The sequence below is a fragment of the Vipera ursinii genome (genome assembly GCF_947247035.1).
Source record: "Vipera ursinii genome assembly, chromosome: 14".
Classification (NCBI taxonomy): domain Eukaryota; kingdom Metazoa; phylum Chordata; class Lepidosauria; order Squamata; family Viperidae; genus Vipera; species Vipera ursinii.
The window spans coordinates 9,104,341-9,125,501 of record NC_139527.1 but is presented as its reverse complement, the minus strand read 5'-3'; the positions used below and the strand labels follow the sequence as shown (position 1 = coordinate 9,125,501).

Below are 21,161 nucleotides of genomic sequence, written 5' to 3'. Positions count from 1 at the left end.
TTGCAACGGCATCGAAAAAAGGGACTTTGGGCCGTTTTTTCACGGACGACCGTTTGCAGCCTCCCCGTGGGTCACGTGAAAATTGACTCATATTTACGACGGTTGTTGTGTCCCGGGGGTCATGTGTGTGGGGAAGCTGGATTCACTTAACAACCGTGTTACTAACTTAACTGCAATGATTCATTTAACAACCGTGGCAAGAAAAAGTGTGAAATGGAGCAAAATTCATTTAGCAACTGTCTTGCTTAGCAATGGAAATTTTGGACTCAATTATGGTTATAAGTCAAGGACTACCTGTATGTATGTATGTATGTATGTATGCAGGGGTGTGTGTGTGTGTGTGCGTGTGTGTGTGTGTGAAGAAAAAGCATCACACCCAAACTCAGATTCTTTGGGGAAAAAACACATCAATTACCAAAAAAACTCCAACTAATCAGTTTTAAACTAAATTATATTAACCTATTAATGCATTCACTGTAATGAAATGTTCAGGGGGGGGGGGAAACTTAGATCTGAAAATAAAATACCTATTTTTTTCCTTAATTTTTTTTTCTCCCTACATTTGTTCAGATTTATCTTTTATTCCTAGGAGTCACCTTGGGCAGCCAACAAATGTAATAAATAAATTTAAAAAATAAAAACCTGCCATAGCATTTGATATGTTTTCAAAAGAAAAGGCATCCCACCCAAATAAATTCAAATTGTGTGCAAAAAAAAGAAAAACAAACCCTGGATTATATATATATATATATTTTAAAAAAAATCAGTTTTAAACTCAGTTAGTTTTATCTATTTCGTACATGCGATGTAATGTGATGTACAGAAAAAAATAATAATAATAATGTGTGACAGCCCAGATAAGGGTCGAAAACCCCCAAATCGGGGTCCCAACCCCCAGGAGCTGGCACCTTCAGCAGCAGGGCGGATGGATCCATGGCATCACTGCACCACAACCAGAATGCAGCCCCCCCATTGGTGGATCTGGGTCTGGCCCCACATCAGCCCAGAGTCTTCAGCATGGGCCATCCAGCAAAACGATGGGAGGGCTGCAGCAGGCCGTGGGCCTCCTCCACCAATCAGGTAGGAGACGTTTGCTGGCACTCGCTCCGGGAAGGCCAATGGGTGCCAGAGATGGGGAGAGGTGTGCCCAATCAGAGCTCAGCTTTAATGGTAGGGAGAAAAAGATTGTGGAAGTCCATTGATCGGGTTTGATTTGCACACTCAAACTGTGGCGGGGGGGGGGGGGAAGGAGGATTTGGGGAGCCGGTTGATTTTGATTTGCACACCCAACCCAGGGGGAAGAGGAGGATTTGGGAAACTGATTTACTTTGATTTGCACACCCAGCCCAGGAGGAAGAGGAGCATTTGGGGAGCTGGTTGATTTTGATTTGCACACCCAGCCCAGGGGGAAGAGGAGGATTTGGGAAACTGATTTACTTTGATTTGCACACCCAGCCCAGGAGGAAGAGGAGCATTTGGGGAGCTGGTTGATTTTGATTTGCACACCCAGCCCAGGGGGAAGAGGAGGGTTTGTAGAACTGAGCCATTTTGGTTTGCACACCCAGCCACAAGGAGGAGGATTTGGGGAGCTGGTTGATTTTGATTTGCACACCCAGCCCAGGGGGAAGAGGAGGATTTGGGGAGATGGTTGATTTTGATTTGCACACCCAGCCCAGGGGGAAGAGGAGGATTTGGGAAACTGATTTACTTTGATTTGCACACCCAGCCCAGGAGGAAGAGGAGCATTTGGGGAGCTGGTTGATTTTGATTTGCACACCCAGCCCAGGGGGAAGAGGAGGATTTGGGGAGCTGGTTGATTTTGATTTGCGCACCCAGCCCAGGGGGAAGAGGAGGGTTTGTAGAACTGAGCCGTTTTGATTTGCACACCCAGCCACAAGGAGGAGGATTTGGGGAGCTGGTTGATTTTGATTTGCACACCCAGCCCAGGGGGAAGAGGAACGTTTGTAGAACTGAGCCGTTTTGGTTTGCACACCCAGCCACAAGGAGGAGGATTTGGGAAACTGATTTACTTTGATTTGCACACCCAGCCACAGGGGGAAGATCTGGGAAACTGATTGATTTTTGATTTGCACATCCAGCCTTGGCGAGCAGAATTTAAGAAATGTTTGGCCGGCTAAAAAAAAGAGAGATCTTCAGTCAACAAGGTGTTGTTGCAACCCTTTGGCAACGAAGCTCAGGATGGGGTGAGCCGATGGACAAACCTGAAAGAGAGAGAGGTTAGGTCACTATCCCTTTTGAACCCGAGTAGCCTTGATATTTTGAAAGTTGCTAAAAAAAGAAAGTTGGATGGGTGGATTTAGAAGGTGGGCAGAGGTGGGGCAGAGACAATGCAATGTTGACTCAACTGAAGAGTAGGCCACCAAAGGTGCTTGGATCACCTTGGGTCACCTCCTGACTCTGTTGGACAATTACACAATGACACACAATTATGGATCTAAGCCAGGGTTTCTCAACGTTGGCAGCTTGAAGATGGGGGGTGGGATAGGTGGGGGGAATTCTGGGAATCAAAATCCACCCATCTTCAAGTAAGATTGAGAAATGCTGGTTTAAGGGAGTGGGGCAAACCCAACCTTCATCTTTGCACCGATGATGGTTCATTCAGTGACAGGTTAAGTTGTATCTCCAGCAGAATTCTTTCCCCCTTTCTGATGGTGGCTAAAAGCCTAGATGATCATTAATCTAGTTGGTTTGATGCTGGTTCATTCAGTGACAGGTTAAGTTGAATCTCCAGCAGAATTCTTTCCCCCTTTCTGATGGTGGGTAAAAGCCTAGATGATCATTAATCTAGTTGGTTTGATGATGGTTCATTCAGTGACAGGTTAAGTTGAATCTCCAGCAGAATTCTTTCCCCCTTTCTGATGGTGGTTAAAAGCCTAGATGATCATTAATCTAGTTGGTTTGCCTAGGGTGGTTTGAAGAAGGAAGGAAGGAAGGAAGGAAGGAAGGAAGGAAGGAAGGAAGGAAGGAAGGAAGGAAGGAAGGAAGGAAGGAAGATGTGGCAAGAAGGAAGGAGGGAGGGAAGCAAAACTAGGAAGAAGGAATAGAGGGAGGGAGGAAGAAAGGAATAGAGGGATGAAGGAAGGAAGAATCCAATTTGAAAATTAAGATAAACCCGGATGAAATGAGGGACCGACTCGACCATCAGTCAACACTGACAATACATTCTCAGCTCCCCTTTGAAACCAACCTCGGAGATCATCAATTAAAACTGCAATATACGAACAACACCTCTTTATCTAAAAACGATATTGATAGGCTTGTCCATAGAATTTGGGAAACTGAAAGCTCCACTCATATTGACTGACCTATAGATACTCAGCTGAGATTGTACAGTCGCACCTAAGGCTGGCTTGCATCAGGCTTCAACTGTTAGCTGAACCCATTTTGAGATCATCCCTGCTCTCCTCGCATTTTTCTCCCTTCTGGCTTTTCCTGCCCTTCTTTCCCTCCCTGTCTCCTTCTTTCCCTTCCTCTTGGAGGGCCTGCCAAAATTCCCCAGCACCCTCTGTTTTAAAACCCCAAACTTTGATATTTATATTGCTTGCAGTCATTTTATAAGAGTGAGAGTGCGATAGATTTCACAGTTTCTTGTTGTTTGCATAGGGTAGATTATGAGTGTTTCTACTTTTATACCTTGTATTGAGCTCTGGGAAGTCGGGGAGGGGGGAGGGAGGGAGGGGTTGGGGAGGGCTGGGAAGAGGGGAGGGGGTTGGGAGGGGTTTTGTTTTGTTATAAATAAAATGCACTGTAAAACTTTTCAATAAAAAAACCCCCAAACTTTCCCCTCCCCCGGCCCAGGCCCGGGTCTCCACGGGGGTCGCCAAGAGGGGTCCGGGAGCTCGCCAAGAGCGCCAAGCGCGCACAGCCCAGAGAGAAACGCCTCGCCTCGCCTCGCCTCTTCTCTCCCTGCGGAGCCGGCGCTGGAACCTCCTCGGCCGCGAGAGAGCGCTGCCCGGCCGGGCGAGAGCGGCCGAGCCGGGAGCCGAGCCGGGGCGGAGCAAGCCGCCAGCCCAGCCCAGCGCGCCCGGCTGGAGCGCACGAAGGAGCCAGGAGCGCCATGGCGAGCCGGAGCGCGCTGCTCTTGCTGCTGCTGCTGCTGCTGCTTGCCGGGCCGGGGGCGCGGGGGGCGCGGGGGTCCCGGGCCGCCGACAAGCAGAACAGCCTCCGGCGGGCGGCCAGCGGGGTCTACCAGGGCGCCAGCGGCCTTCTGGGCGAGGAGAACGTGCGCGCCCTGCAGAAGGTGAGCGGCGCCCGGAGGGTCCCGGCAAACGGGGAAGGGGAAGGGAGCGGGGAAGAGGGAGGGTCTGGGGGCTTTGGTCCCGTGGGGGTGCAGAAGGGGGTCCCCGACTTTGGCGTGGGCGCCCCGGAGGGCGATTGGAGCGCTCCTGGCTGGCCCAATTGGGTGCCCGCTGTAAAGGTGACCTGGTAGGGCGCATGAAGATGAGCAAAGAGGTTGGGGGGCTCCTGGTGGCACCTGATGGGCGGTGGAGGGCGCGATGATGGTGGGGATGATGATCAATCAATGGGAACAGAGCCGGAAGGGACCTTGGAGGTCTTCTAGTCCAACCCCCTGCTCAGGCAGGAAACCCTATACCATTTCAGACAACATGAGTAGATGGTCAGTGGCGTGGTGGCCTAGAGGCGGAGCTCTCGCCTGCCAATCAGGAGGCTGTGAGTTTTGGTCCTAGGCAGCGGCAGATATTTCTCTCTTTGGCCCCCATGAGTCTGCTGTGAACACCCTGTAGGTGTCAGGAAGGGCATCCAGCCTGTAAATGCTCAACTCCATTTAGTCTCCCCGACTCCACCCCGATGCAATTGGGTGCCCGCTGTAAAGGTGACCTGGTAAGGGCGCATGAAGATGAGCAAAGAGGTTGGGGGGGGCTCCTGGTGGCACCTGATGGGCGGTGGAGGGCGCGATGATGGCGGGGATGATGATCAATCAATGGGAACAGAGCCGGAAGGGACCTTGGAGGTCTTCTAAGTCCAGCCCCCTGCTCAAGCAGGACAACCCTAGCCTAGACCAGGGGTAGGCAACCTCGGCTCTTTTATGACTCGTGGACTCCAACTCCCAGAATTCCTGAGTCAGCATAGCTGACTCAGGAATTCTGGGAGTTGGAGTCCACGAGTCATAAAAGAGCCGAGGTTGCCTACCCCTGGCCTAGACCATTTCAGTAGGTGGTTGTCCAGTCTATCTGTAAAAGCCACCAGCGATGGAGCACCCACAACTTCTGGAGGGAAGCTGTTCCACTGGTTGATTGTCCTCACTGTCAGGAAGTTTCTCCTTAATTCCAGGTTGCTTCTCTTCTTCATTAGTTTCCAACCATTGTTTCTTGTCCTTCCCTCTGGTGCTTTGGTGAGCAACCTGCCCCCCTCTTCTTTGTGGCAGCCCCTCAGATACGGGATCACTGCTGTCATGTCACCCCTATTTCTTCTTTTCTCTAGACTAGCCAAACCCAAGTCCCGCAGCCGTTCTTCGTATGTGTTGGTCTCCAGGCCTTGGACCATCTTAGTTGCTCTTATCTGAATTTTTTCCAAACTCTCAACATTATTTTTTTTTTTTTGTAATGTGGTGACCAAAACTGGATGCAGGATTCCAGGTGTGGCCTTACTCGGGTTTTATAAAGCGGTACTAATATGATTATGATGGGGGCCTCTGATGAGTGAACATGGTCCTGGTGGTGATGGTGATGAGGGTGATCAGAGAGGTTGGAGGTCCTGGTTGACCTGATTGGGGGCCCACAAGATGACCTGATGGTCTTGGTGGTGATGATGATGGTGATGGTAGTGGTGATGAGGGTGACAATGGTTATAATGGTGGTGATGGCGATGATAATGGTGGCGTGGTTGTGCTGATGGTGATGATGGTTATAATGGGGGTGATGGTTGGGGTGATGATGGTGATAATGATTATAATGGTGATGGTGATGATAATGGTGGCGATGGTGATTATGATGGTCATGATGGTTGTGGCGATGGTGATAGTGATGGTTGGCCCAGTTGGGACACCCACGGGAAAGTTAAGCTGATGATGGTGGGGATGGTCATGAAAGTGAACGTGGCCATGGGGGTGACAACCGGAGGTATTTGGTGCCCCGGTTGGCCCAGTTGAGGCGCCTACTGGAAATTGACCTGATGGTGATGATGGGAAAGGTTTAGGAGAAACGGGAGAAGATGTGCTGCTCGTTCATCCAGGAGAAGACAGATCTTGAGGGTTTCCACCTCAGCACCAACTTGATGCCACATAATGAGTCGCTCAAGGCTTGGGGGGAAAAAAGGAGGACCCATTAGGAGGGGATATTAATATTGCACAGTAATTGTCATGAGATGCTTGGACAAAATTCTGGCGGGAGGAACTTTTGTCAGGGTGGAGAAGATGGTGGATATGACTGTAGCAAGGAATGCTCAATTGTCTTCTCCTGGATGTCCTTCTGGGCCCATCCATGTTCTTTCTTGCACCCGAGACTTTCCGTGAGTGAACTATGGCACTTTTCCTTTCCTTTTGAAGGAAAAAACATCCAAAACCAAAGGAAGACCAAAGAATGCAAGGAATCTCTTTTGGCTTAACCTTCATTGACAAAAATCCTTTCCCAGATATCTATATATATGTATATCTATCTATATCTATATATCTATATCTATGTCTATATATCTATATCTATCTATATGTGTGTGTGTCTGTTTGTGTGTGTGTATGTATGTATATATATATATATAGAGAGAGAGACCCCTTCATGGATTACTGCCTTGTCATGGCGAAGGGGCTTGCGTAATTCAATGAAGCTATGAGCTATGCCGTGCAGGGCCACCCAAGACGGACAGGTCATAGCCGAGAGTTCTGACAAAACGTGATCCACTGGAGAAGGAAATGGCAACCCACTCCAGTATCTTTGCCATGAAAACCCTATGGACAGTACCAAAAGGCAAAACGATATGACGCTGGAAGATGAGCCCCTCAGGTCGGAAGGTGTCCAATATGCTACTGGGGAAGAGCAGAGGGCTAGTACTAGTAGCGCCAGAAAGAATGAAGCGACTGGGCCAAAGCCGAAAGGACGCTCAGCTGTGGATGTGTCTGGTGGTGAAAGGAAAGTCCGATGCTGTAAAGATTTTTTCTCCATAGGAACCTGGAATGTAAGATCCATGAATCAAGGAAAGCTGGACGTGGTGAAACAAGAGATGACAAGACTGAACATCGACATCTTAGGTATCAGCGAACTAAAATGGACAGGAATGGGTGAATTTAATTCAGATGACCATCAGGTATACTACTGCGGACAAGAATCCCTCAGAAGAAATGGAGTAGCCTTCATAGTCAATAAAAGAGTAGGAAAAGCAATACTAGGATACAATCCTCAAAATGACAGAATGATCTCAGTTCGAATCCAAGGCAAACCATTCAATATCACAGTAGTCCAAGTCTATGCCCCAACCACCAGTGCTGAAGAGGATGAAATTGACCGGTTCTATGAAGCCCTACAGCACCTTATAGAACTAACACCCAAAAATGATGTCCTTATCATCATGGGGGATTGGAATGCTAAAGTAGGAAGCCAAAAGATAAGCGGAATAACAGGCAAGTTTGGCCTTGGAGTACAAAATGAAGCAGGGCACAGGCTGATAGAATTTTGTCAAGAGAATACGATGGTCATAGCAAACACTCTTTTCCAACAACCCAAGAGACGGCTCTACACATGGACATCACCAGACGGTCAACACAGAAATCAGATTGACTATATGCTCTGCAGCCAAAGATGGAGAAGCTCCATACAGTCAGTAAAAACAAGACCAGGAGCTGACTGTGGCTCAGACCATGAGCTTCTCCTTGCAAAGTTTAGGCTTAAACTGAAGAAAGTAGGGAAAAGCACTAGGCCACTCAGGTATGAATTAAATCATATCCCTGTTGAATATACAGTAGAGGTGACAAATAGATTTAAGGAATTAGATCTGATAGATAGAGTGCCTGAAGAACTATGGACAGAGGTTCGCGACATTGTACAACAGGTAGCAACCAAAACCATCCCAAAGAAAAAGAAATGCAAGAAAGCAAAATGGCTGTCTGAGGAAGCTTTGCAAATAGCTGAGGAAAGGAGGGAAGCGAAAGGCAAGGGAGAAAAACATAGATATGCCCAATTGAATGCAGAATTCCAGAGAATAGCTAGAAGAGATAAGAATGCCTTCTTAAATGAACAGTGCAAAGAAATAGAAGAAAACAATAGAATAGGGAGGACCAGAGATCTTTTCAAGAAAATTGGAGAGATGAAGGGAACGTTTAATGCAAAAATGGGCATGATAAAGGACCAAAATGGTAGGGACCTAACAGAGGCAGAAGAGATTAAGAAGAGGTGGCAAAATTACACAGAAGAACTATACAAGAATGAGCTTAACGTCCTAGATAATCACAATGAGTTGGTCACTGACCTCGAGCCAGACATCCTAGAATGTGAAGTGAAGTGGGCCTTAGAAAAGCTGAGCAACAACAAAGCTAGTGGAGGTGACAGTATTCCAGCTGAGCTGTTCAAAATCTTAAAAGACAGTGCAGTAAAAGTGCTACACTCAATCTGCCAGCAAATTTGGAAAACTCAACAGTGGCCACAGGATTGGAAAAGATCAGTTTACATCCCAATTCCAAAGAAGGGCAGTGCCAAAGAATGTTCAAACTATCGCACCATTGCACTCATTTCTCATGCTAGTAAAGTCATGCTTAAAATCCTACAAGCTAGACTTCAGCAGTATGTGGATCGAGAACTACCAGAAGTACAGGCAGGATTTCGAAGAGGCAGAGGAACTAGAGATCAAATTGCCAACATACGCTGGATCATGGAGAAAGCTAGGGAGTTCCAGAAAAACATCTACTTCTGCTTCATTGACTATGCTAAAGCCTTTGATTGTGTGGATCATAACAAACTGTGGCAAGTTCTTAAAGAGATGGGAGTACCAGACCATCTTATTTGTCTCTTGAAAAACTTATATGCGGGTCAAGAAGCAACAGTGAGAACTGGACATGGAACCACTGATTGGTTCAAAATTGGGAAAGGAGTCCGGCAAGGCTGTATACTTTCGCCCTGCCTATTTAACTTATATGCAGAGCACATCATGAGAAAGGCAGGGCTAGATGATTCAAAAGTTGGAATTAAGATTGCCGGAAGAAATATCAACAACCTAAGATACGCAGATGATACCACTCTAATGGCAGAAAGTGAAGAAGAACTAAAGAGCCTCTTGTTGCGGGTGAAGCAGGAGAGTGCAAAACTTGGGTTGAAACTTAACATTAAGAAAACCAAGATCATGGCATCTGGCCCTCTCAGTTCCTGGCAAATAGATGGGGAAGAAATGGAGGTAGTGACAGATTTTATTTTCCTGGGCTCCAAGATCACTGCAGATGGGGACTGTAGCCAAGAAATTAAAAGACGCTTGCTCCTCGGAAGGAAAGCCATGGCAAATCTAGACAGCACACTAAAAAGCAGAGACATCACCCTGTCAACAAAAGTGCGTATAGTCAAGGCTATGGTCTTCCCAGTTGCAATGTATGGCAGTGAAAGTTGGACCATAAGAAAGGCTGAGCGCCAAAGAATTGAGGCCTTTGAACTGTGGTGCTGGAGAAGACTCCTGCGAGTCCCTTGGACTGCAAGGCGATCAAATCGGTCAGTCCTAGAGGAGATCAATCCTGACTGCTCTTTAGAAGGCCAGATCCTGAAGCTAAAACTCAAATACTTTGGCCACCTAATGAGAAGGAAGGACTCACTGGAGAAGAGCCTAATGCTGGGAAAGATTGAGGGCAAGAGAAGAAGGGGACGACAGAGAATGAGGTGGCTGGATGGAGTCACTGAAGCAGTAGGCGTGAGCTTAAATGGACTCCAGAAGATGGTAGAGGACAGGAAGGCCTGGAGGAATGTTGTCCATAGGGTCGCGATGGGTCGGACACGACTTCGCAGCTAACAACAAAATAGAGAGAGAGAGTGAGAGTGAGAGAGAGAGAGAGAGAGAGAGAGAGAGAGAGAGAGTGTAAAGGTAAAGGTTCCCCCGCACATGCATGCTAGTCGTTTCCATCTCTAGGGGCCGGTGCTCATCTCCATTTCAAAGCCGAAGAGCCAGCGCTTGTCCGAGGACATCTCCGTGGTCCTGTGGCCGGCATGACTAGACGCCAAAGGCGCATGGAACGCTGTTACCTTCCCACCGTAGTGGTCCCTATTTTTCTACTTGCATTTTTACGTGCTTTCAAACTGCTAGGTTGGCAGAAGCTGGGACGAGTAACAGGCGAACAGGCGCTCACTCTGTTATACGTGGCACTCGGGATTCGACGCACCAAACTGCTGACCTTCCGATCGACAAGTTCAGCGTCCTAACCCACTGAGCCACCGTGTCCCATAGACACACACACACACACACACACACACACACTGTGTAAGTGTGTGTGTGTGTGTGTGTGTGTGTGTATAAAGCGAACATAAGATAAGACATCCTACTATTAAATACAGTACATTGTGTTGTTTAAGTGTTCCCTTTATTGTTTTGAGCAGTATATATATATACAGTATATTGCTTCCTGGAAGTTGGTTCTTTGCTGCTTTTTCCCCATCACAGCTTTTCAGCCGTTGGGAGCACATGAAAGGAACGCCGCCCTGTGCAGATATGGGGTTCAAAATCCAGGATAATGATTCATAAATACCTTCCTGCTGTGTCTTTTTGTCGCTTTCTCTTTCAAGTGTGGGTGAGGCAAGTCCTGGCGGGCTGAGAAATTCTGGGAACTGAAGTTCACAAGTCTTAAAGTTGCAAAGTCAGGAAACCCTGGCTTAGAAAGACATAGAAGCAGTTGTGAAAGCTCCAAACCTGGAAGTTTTTAAGAAGATTGGACAACCATTTGTCTGAAATAGGGTTTCCTGCCTGAGTAGGGGGTTAGACTAAAAGACCTCCAAGGTCCCTTCCAACTATCCTATCCTATCCTAGTCTAAAAACTGAAATTCTTCCCTAAGAAACAAAATTGTAGAGGATGAAAAGAGTCTTTATATTTTGCCTTTCTAGTTTTTCTCCAGACTGACGGAGCGATTCGTGTACGGAGTGGACATTCTTGTAGATACATTCTGGAGAATATGGACAGATCTTCTAGATGTCCTTGGAATTGATGGTAGGTGGGCAAAACAGTAGCTGAGACGGTCCTCTTGTTCCCCAACCTTATTTTGATTTTATTTATTTTTGTTTGATTATTACATTTATGTGCCAGCCACCCACCCGACTGTCGAGCAACTCCATTTCACCTCAGTCAAATAAGGAAAATAATAATTTGTGAAGAGTCCCTTGCTATAAAGGCAGGTTATTTAACGTGGATATTTTATAGTTAATTGAGTGGGTTTGATGTTGAGTTTCAGTAGTTCTCAGAAAACTCAATCTTATCAGGCCTAGTTGTTAAAATCATGGAATGAAGCAAGATTATAGTCAACAGCTGGATACTGAAGGAGCTGTCAAATGGTTGTTAGAGACAGGAAGGCCTGGAAAACAACAGAAAAAAAATGGGGAAAAACAGGATTTTTTTCCATTGATTCCAAACGGCTTTGGAAAAAAAAGGGAAAAAAAACCCTTCTGAAGTGGGTCGTGCCTGATTTTAGAATCTTTTCTGCCATGGTTAAACAAATCACTGCGGTTGTTAAGTAAAACATGCACTCATTAAGTGAATCTGGTTCACCCCCTTGACTTTGCCTGTCTGGGAAGGTCACAAATGGCCATTACATGACCCCAGGATGCTGAGATTACCAAACACCCGGATTTTGACCTGGGGACGTCAATACGAGGACCGCTTGAAAGTTGCTTTTTCAGTGCTGTCGTAATTTTAAACAGCCACTAAACAAATTGTTGTAAGTTGAGGACTACCTATTTTTCTTTTCTTTTAACAACCCTGTAATCCCTTGCATCGGGGTGGAGTCGGGGAGACTAAATGGAGTTGAGCATTTACAGGCTGGATGCCCTTCCTGACACCTACAGGGTGTTCACAGCAGACTCATCGGGCCCAGAGAGAGAAATATCTGCCGCTGCCTAGGACCAAAACTCACAGCCTCCTGATTGGCAGGCGAGAGCTCCGCCTCTAGGCCACCACGCCACTGACCATCTACTCATGTTGTCTGAAATAGTACAGTATAGGGTTTCCTGCCTGAGCAGGGGGTTGGACTAGATGACCTCCAAGGCCCCTTCCAAATTATTATTATTGTTGTTGTTGTTGTTATTGTTGTTGTTGTTGTTGTTATTATTATTATTATTATTATTATTATTATTATTATCTCCAAAAGATGCATTGGGGCTTACTTTCAGGCAGTGTCTCATTTTTTTCATGCGCAACAATCTACATTTATTCAAACAATGTCAATAATATTATTTATTTATATTTAATTATATATTAATATTATTTAATAATTCAATCCGTCCATCATGTGTTGCAGAGGATGTACTACCATGTTTCCCTGAAAATAAGTCCTAACAGGAAAATAGTTCTAAAGCATCTTTTGGAGCAAAAATTAATTTAAGACCCCATCTTATTTTCAGGGAGACACGGTAAATGCATCTGTCTGGCTGACGATCTTCACTGGGGCTTATTTTTGGGGTGGTAGGGCTTATATTACGAGCATCCTGAAAAATCATGCTAAGCCTTATTTTCTGGATAGGTCTTATTTTCGGGAACAATAGGGTATGTACCAGGGGTCTTCAAACTTGGCCCTTTTATGACTTGTGGACTTCAACTCCCAGAATTCCTCAGCCAGGCTGGCTGAGGAATTCTGGGAGTTCAAGTCCACAAGTCATAAAAGGGCCAAGTTTGAAGACCCCTGGTATATACAGCCGTAAAATCCGATGAATGTTTTTTTTTTCAATTGTCGATCTTGGCGGAGTGAGCGTTGACAGTTTCTGCTTCGATTTTTCCAGGATCCAACTTGACCCATTATTTCAGCCACACCGCTCTAGCCAACAATCCCGCTCGGGCCCTTCTGCTGATCGGGGCCATCTTGTTGGCTTATTGGTTCGTGTCTCTGCTCTTGGGATTCTTCTTCTATCTCCTGCACGTCCTGTGCGGCCGTTTCTTCTGGATCATCCGGATTGTCCTCTTCGCTCTTTCCTGCGTCTACATCCTCCAGAAATATGAGAGCGAGCCCGAACACGCCGTCCTTCCCCTCTGCTTCGTGGTCGCCGTCTACTTCATGACTGGTCCCGTGAGCTTCTATTGGCGGAGGAACAGCCACAATACCCTGGAGGAGAAGATCGATCACCTGGACAGCCAGATCAGGCTTCTGAACATCCGTCTGTCTCGCGTGATCGAGAACCTGGACCGAGGAGGCGACTAACAGGAAAGTCACGCTTCATGCGGGAACAAAGACAGGAGATCCGGTCAATCAGCACGCCTCATCCACCACGAGGCGGACTTTGGGGTAAAGGAAGTGTGCGCCATCTGGCCGTTTTAATTCTTTGTGCGTAGCTTACCTGTCCATACCCTGAACGAAACATTAATTAACTTGTAAGATAGATTTAGCTGTACATTCAGAGATGTTCTCCTGTGAGTAGGGTTTTATCTGCTGTTTTCCAAACGTTTGAAACATCTTTTCTAAAAAAAAAAAAAAAAAGAAGAAGAGAAGAGAGAGGGAGATTTGATAAAGGCCCGTGAAGTTGTTCGTTTCAAGCGACAAAATTCTCTGTACACTGGACACCAACCTCATCTTCAGAAAGAAGGAAGGAAGCGTGAAGGATTCGACCAAGAGTTATGAGGATCAGTTTTTCTTGCCTTCTTTTTTCCATCCTGCCGTCAGTCATAATTTCATTTTGTGCCTCGTTTCATCTTTGTCACATAATTGCAGAGGGAAAATAATATGTTTGAGTCAGATCCATATATCGTTCCCCCTAAATTTTGAAAGCAAGATGTGTTGCATCCTTGGGATGTCAGCCACGAGCATCAAAAGTGCTTCTGTGTTGTTGTTTTTCTCCTGTCAGTTTCATTACAAATTTGGGCCTTTCTTTTGCCTACACTAGGAGTAGGCAACCTTGGCTCTTTTATGACTCGTGGACTTCAACTCCCAGAATTCCTGAGCCAGCCATGCTGAGGGAAAAGGGAGTTTCCAAGCTGAGTCATGCTGACTCAGGAATTCTGGGAGTTGAAGTCCACGAGTCATAAAAGAGCCAAGGTTGCCTACCCGTGGCCTACACACACACACACACACACACAGAGAGAGAGAGAGAGAGAGAGAGAGTCCACCTTCCTCTCCTGCTAAAATCTTCTTTCTTGCTCGTCTTCCTTGGCACAACTTAAGCAAAAGACCTTGTCGGTCAGATAAAATTAGCTATGGAGGACAGTCCTGGGTGCGTAACAGCGGAAGAGAAGTTGGCTTTTCAGAATGGAAGTTACATTCCTATCGAAATTACACATTGCTTGAAAAGAGAGAAAGGCAGAAATAAGCCCACCTTGACTCAACCACGATTGGCGACAGATGAAAAAAGGATTGCAAAAAAAATGAAAAAGGAAAAAAGTGGAATACAGGAATCTTTCTCAGGATTAACGTGGCAATAAATTCCATAAAATCCTCTAGAAGGGTCTGTGCTTCGCTCATCTATCCCAAATCTTTTTTTTTTCCCCCACAATAGATAAAACGGAGGACCCGATTGTGTTCAGTCCTTTAAAAAGTGGAGTGGCTAATTTGGTTGGCTACGGGGGGAAAAATGTCCATTTGGTGTAAAATGGCGCCCGTAAAATATTAAACCGTCAGGGCCAGTTTCAAAGAATTAACTCCCCCCCCATGTGTTTCTAACCTCAGCAACCACATAACTCTTTTTGGTTACGTTACTCCGCAGCCTGTCATTTCCTGGGAAAACTGGAACCTGTTGGAATATTTAGCATCACCTGACCTTGTGTCCCCCCCCCCCTTTTTATTTTATTTTTGTGCCTGTGGAAGTGGGCAATTAGTTTGCCTGGATGAGACTCAATGGTGTGTATATATCTGTTCTGATCTAAATGACATTACAGACTTTTCAAAGCTTGTGAGTTGGCAAGTGTCTCCTTCCGTCCAGAAAAAAATCCTTTGTTTTTTTTCCCCCAGCATTTTTTGAAGGTTGCCACCGGGTCCCAATCATTCCAAAATGAAGATCCTCTGGAAAGCAGAAAGCCACCTCTTTTCTTCCATGATCAAACTTCTTAAAATAAAGAAAAGGCAACTTGAAATTGAACATTGGCTGAGATGAACTCCGTCCTTTAAATCAGCTTCCCATAGTGGTGATGCGGGAGCTAGTAAATATATATATGTATATGTATAAATAGATTTGATATACACAGCATTTTGTTTTGTATAAAGGCTGTAGTGGAAAAAAGAATATAGAGATATATATTGCCCCTGCTGCCTTGGTGCAGATTTGGCTAAATAAAGTTCTCTTTTATTTAAATTAAACAGGAGCACAAACTATTATACTTGAAATAGACCATTCTTGCCATTTCCTTGCAGAGTTTTGAAGGTGAAGGTGACCTTAAGGTATTCCCCCCTCCTTATTCTATAAAAATGCAAATGTGGATGGACTTTTTTCTGCTTTATTTTTCTTCTTGTTACTCTTCACTTCTCTTGTGGATAGTACCATAGTGGTGTGTTTTTTTTCCACCTTTGTTCATCTAGAGACCTAGAAAATAGCCCACTTTGCAGAAAACGGGGATTTGTGTTCTATTTATTCAACATATAGTTCGAGGAAGCTATATTGCACCGTGTTGGCCATGGGCAATAATAAAGTTTTTAATTTGATTTGTCATTCAGGGAAGCAGAGGTGAAATGTTCAAACTAACCAGCTGCAATTCTTTTCTTACTAACCTTACAGTGTTTGAATTGGTTCCAATTTTTCCCCAGGCTGAATTAAGGTTGGATTTGCACTGTTTTTAATTCCTAACCGTTTAGAAAAACAGTTTTGCATTGCATGCCAGCTTACTGTTACAAACACTGCAAATAATTTTCCCCTCATTGCAATGTCAGCTGATCTTGGTTAATTCTGACTTGGATTGCCCTTCAGATTATATGTGTAATTCAGGTTAGAACTAACCACAATGATATAAATGGAAGCAACATACTAGACGCTGGAGCGGAGAAAATGAATGGGTCTTGCATTCCTTAAATAAGGCAAGAATATACAAAGCCAATCCTCTTGTGTAGTTAATAGGTATTAGACAAGCTAAAATTCCACTTTGCCAAGATTTTTACATTCCTAGGATGGTTTTTGTTCAATAAATGGACCAGCTTTAATTTCTTAAACAAACCCCAATCTGGCTGGAATATTACAACAATGGCAGCTGAAGGGAATTTTTTCCCCATCCCAGAATTCCAGTCTTGTGCAGGCGTTGGTTTGTAAACCATCCGTGTAATTATCATGGTTGATTGAGGCATATCAGCCTGGCCAAGAAATAGAGAAGAACTACTGAATTTAATGAGTTTTTTTTTAAAGTTGTCTTAGGTTTTGGAATATTGTGTGCAAACGTGCGCTAAAACAATGTGATACTTTTGTCTTTTGGGATATGATTAGGGTTTTTCCCCCCAAAGCTGCTTTACAGAATTGTGGGCTGCTTTTATGTTTCTGCTGTGAGTTATAATTTTTTTTGTTGTTGATGAAGGTGTAGTGTTTTTTTTTTGCTGGTTAATTTGTATTTTGCAGCTAAGATTCTATCATCTTCTGCTTCTTTTAAAGATCTTTAATCTTTCTTACATTTTGCATGCAACTTAATACTGCTTCGTTGATTTCCTAGATCCTTGTTGCCAAGTGCCATGTTTAAAAATGACTCTTTTTTTCTGTTGTAAAAGCAGATCCATATATATATGGATCATAACTGTATCTGCACTGAGTATAGTGATTGATTATCCTATCTGGACATCTGATCTCCTAAGTATTAAGTTGTTTTTTAAAAGTCTGTATGACAAAAATATGTGTTTTGTTTAAGGAAAAAAAAACATGATTTTGGTGAGAAGGAAGTGTCGTAGGCCTCCTTTCAATCGATGATCTTAATAAAACCTTAGTTCTATGAATGATGCTGTTGAATAACTGTGAAGATTTGGGGGGGGGGAGAAATTGTCCATGCCTTTATTTATTATCTGATCACCAGACCTATGTACTTCTACATAGTGAATTGTTTGTAGACTGATGTCACAATTGAATTATGGCGTGGTGACCAAATAAACTTTAAATGTTTACTGTAGTTTTTGCAACAGTATCTTTTGTGTGTGTGTGTGTGTGTGTGTGCGCGCGTGTCTGTGTCTGTCTGTCTGTCTATATCTTTTTTGTAAGGAAAAAAAGGTGCCGGAACTCACATCTTGTTAATCTTTTATTTAAAAAATTATATATTCAGTTCTTAACATAAATTTGATTTATTGTATTTAAGGCAAATGTTCATAGTAAATTTTACGCTAAAAATTTAAAAAAAGATTTTAAATTCACCAATTTTTTAAAAAATAATTTATTTTTCGCATGTAGTCGATCACTGTACACACACCCACAAACATCAGTGGTGTAACGAAACATAATGGTCGCTGCCCGCAGTAAGCATCCAACGCGCGATCACACGACCAATTACAAGCCGAGCAGTACCACAAGCCAAGCAGCGCATCACAACCAGCGCATACGAAGTACACATGCATCGGATTCGACACACAAGCAGCCTGCCTCTACTGTTTTAATGATTTTGCCACCGAGCTGCTATGCTTGACCGGGCCGATTCAAGTCCACGTGGACCAAACATCAAATTTTCAAAAGTTACTTTTAAAATCTGGAAAATCCGTTGAAAAAAGGTGCCAGAACTCTATTCCGGTTCATTCTATGACAAAAAAGCACTGTCTGTCTATCTATCTATCTATCTATCTATCTATCTATCTATCTATCTATCTATCTATCATCTATCTATCTATCTGTCTATCTATCTGATCAATTTGCACACTGCCTTGCAAAGAATCTGGCTTTGCATTCTTAGCAGATTTGAAACTTTCAGTGACTTCACGCACTCATCCACCACAACGAATTCCAAACAAAACTTTTTACTGATTTATCATCTGGAGCTGATGGAAGATTTTAATGCCTACTTTGCTGGGCTCTGAATGCAGAATCCTGATTTTGTTGTGGGGGGAAAAAAAATGAAACCACGTAAACTCAGTGCAAGGAAAAGGAAAAAGGTAGCAGAGATGCCACCTCCATGAATAAGGTGGTTTGCTTTTATTAATTAAAAATATTAATTAAAATAAACCGCCCGTTGGCAGTCTGCAGGATTTGAACAGCTGCAGAACTTGGGTTTGGCTAGTCCCGTGGTGACGAACCTAGGGCACGCTTGCCACAGGTGGCATGCAGAGCCCTCTCTGTGGGCGTGCACACCGTCGCCCCAGTCCTAGTCCTTCAGCTGGGTTTTATGAAACCTTTTCGCTTTAGGCCTCCGCTGCTGTGTGAAAAAAAAAAAAGTTCAATCAATTTCAACTTCTCACGGGGAAAATAAAGATTTTGCAAAGTTGGAATTGATTGATTGAACTTTTTAGTCCCACCCAGTCTGCCTTTACCACCACAGCCACGCCCACACAATCATTTGCAATTCCTTTAAGCAAGAACGTATCAGACCCAGTTCAGAAAGTGTTGCCTTCGTGCCAAGACCAAGAATTTGTGAGAATATTTTGACGTTGTGGTCTCTGCAGTCACTAGCAAAATGTTCTTTTCTTCTACCCATCCGAAGAAAATGGCTTAACAAGAAGGTATTCGTCTCTTCACGGTGATTTGTTGAACACTGCTGGAATATTTTTCTCAATAAAGAAAAACAGGTCGTTGTCCTACCCTGTCTGGATGGCGCAACTTGGTGGGAAATGTTGAGAGGCGTCTCATTAAAACTTATTAAAATCCTTATGATGGGGATATAAATATATCAGACCTCTTTTGAAAACATTTAACTATGGGTAGTAGGGAAGAGTTCCAATAATAGAAAAAGGAAGAAATAGTTTCAAATTTCAGTCAATTTCTTTCACTGGGCAAGACGCTAGGTATGAGAAACTCTAATATAACATTTTAGCAGAATCCCTAGAAAACAAAGCAAAACAATGCAAAACAAACCAGTCCTGGATTTTTTTTCTTAAAGAAAAAAAGACTGGAAAAAAAATAACAAATTCAAAATAAAACCAAGGGCTGCCTGGCAAGATTGTGACAGGGTGGAGAAGAAGCAAACAAAAAACAGAAAAAGAGCTTTGAATCTTAGGTGGAAGGGACGACCCACTAACCCACCAACCAGAAGGGCAATCTGTTGCAAGAGAGGCAATCCCCATCACCACCACCCCCCGAAAGGCCGGCTAATGGGACCTGTAGTCCAAAGTACTGTCCATAGGGTTTCCATGGCAAAGATACTGGAGTGGGCTGCCTTTTCCTTCTCCAGTGGATCACGTTTTGTCAGAACTCTCTGCTATGACCTTTCCGTCTTGGGTGGCCCTGCACGGCATAGCTCATAGCTTCATTGAATTACGCAAGCCCCTTTGCCACAACAAGGCAGTAATCCATGAAGGGGATTACCAAAAGGCAAAATGATATGTCGCTGGAAGATGAGCCCCTCAGGTCGGAAGGCGTCCAATATGCTACTGGGGAAGAGCAGAGGGCTAGTACTAGTAGCGCCAGAAAGAATGAAACGACTGGGCCAAAGGACGCTCAGCTGTGGATGTGTCTGGTGGTGAAAGGAAAGTCCGATGCTGTAAAGATTTTTTCTCCATAGGAACCTGGAATGTAAGATCCATGAATCAAGGCAAGCTGGACGTGGTCAAACAAGAGATGACAAGACTGAACATCGACATCTTAGGTATCAGCGAACTAAAATGGACAGGAATGGGTGAATTTAATTCAGATGACCATCAGGTATACTACTGCGGGCAAGAATCCCTTAGAAGAAATGGAGTAGCCTTCATAGTCAATAAAAGAGTAGGAAAAGCGATACTGGGATACAATCCTCAAAATGACAGAATGATCTCAGTTCAAATCCAAGGCAAACCATTCAATATCACAGTAGTCCAAGTCTATGCCCCAACCACCGGTGCTGAAGAGGATGAAATTGACCAGTTCTATGAAGCCCTACAACACCTTATAGACCTAACACCAAAAAATGATGTCCTTATCATCATGGGGGATTGGAATGCTAAAGTAGGAAGCCAAAAGATCCAAGATCCCTACAGATGGGGACTGTAGCCAAGAAATTAAAAGATGCTTGCTCCTGGGGAGGAAAGCCATGGCAAATCTAGACAGCACACTAAAAAGCAGAGACATCACCCTGTCAACAAAAGTGCGTATAGTCAAGGCTATGGTCTTTCTTCCCAGTTGCAATGTATGGCAGTGAAAGTTGGACCATAAGAAAGGCCGAGCGCCAAAGAATTGAGGACTTTGAGCTATGGTGCTGGAGAAGACTCCTGCAAGTCCCTTGGACTGCAAGGCGATCAAACCGGTTAGTCCTAGAGGAGATCAACCCTGACTGCTCTTTAGAAGGCCAGATCCTGAAGCTAAAACTCAAATCCTTTGGCCACCTAATGAGAAGGAAGGACTCACTGGAGAAGAGCCTAATGCTGGGAAAGATTGAGGGCAATAGAAGAAGGGGACGACAGAGAACGAGGTGGCTGGATGGAGTCACTGAAGCAGGAGGCGTGAGCTTCAATGGACTCCAGCAGATGGTAGAGGACAGAAAGGCCTGGAGGAACATTGTCCAGAGGGTCGCGATGGGTCGGACACGACTTCGCAACTAGCAACAACAACAATAAGATGGAGGGTTTGTGTCACTGTAAGTTGGGGGTGGGTCGGACACGACTTCGCAACAACAACAACAAGAAGAAGTTGGAGGTGGGGGCACGAAGGAAGGGAGGTTCAGCCAATCTCAATGTATACATGGTTGTTCTTTGACAATAAAGGTTCATTCCTTCCTTCCAAGATCCCTTCCAGATTCTATTCTATTCCATGCTATATTCCATTCCATAACCCTCAGGGGAATCAGCGCCAGATCCTCCAGATCTGAATCCACGTCGCGTTTTGCTTCCCACCCGCTTTGGGGGAGCTTTGCAAGCTCCTCCTCCTCCTTCGAAAGGGACTTCTTGGTACCATAGAGTCGGAGCCTTGGGCTGGGCGGGGCGAGTTCTCGCGAGACGGGGCGCGAAGAGACGGCAGAA

At 44.7% G+C, this 21,161-nt stretch overlaps 1 protein-coding gene and 1 long non-coding RNA gene across 2 annotated transcripts in view; both read left to right on the top strand.

Annotated features, from left to right (window-relative positions):
- The window catches only part of LOC310646683, an 86,691-nt gene that overhangs the window by 846 nt on the left and 64,684 nt on the right, over nt 1–21,161 (top strand). The gene's annotated exons all lie outside the window — the stretch shown is intronic.
- Nucleotides 959–14,027, top strand: BRI3BP (BRI3 binding protein; the record flags this gene model as incomplete). The annotated part of the gene is made up of 4 exons (XM_083373384.1): nt 959–1,080; nt 3,820–4,261; nt 11,038–11,140; nt 12,922–14,027. The coding sequence occupies 4 exons, from the start codon at nt 959–961 to the stop codon at nt 13,335–13,337; spliced, it is 1,083 nt and encodes a 360-aa protein (XP_083229510.1). The 3' UTR covers nt 13,338–14,027.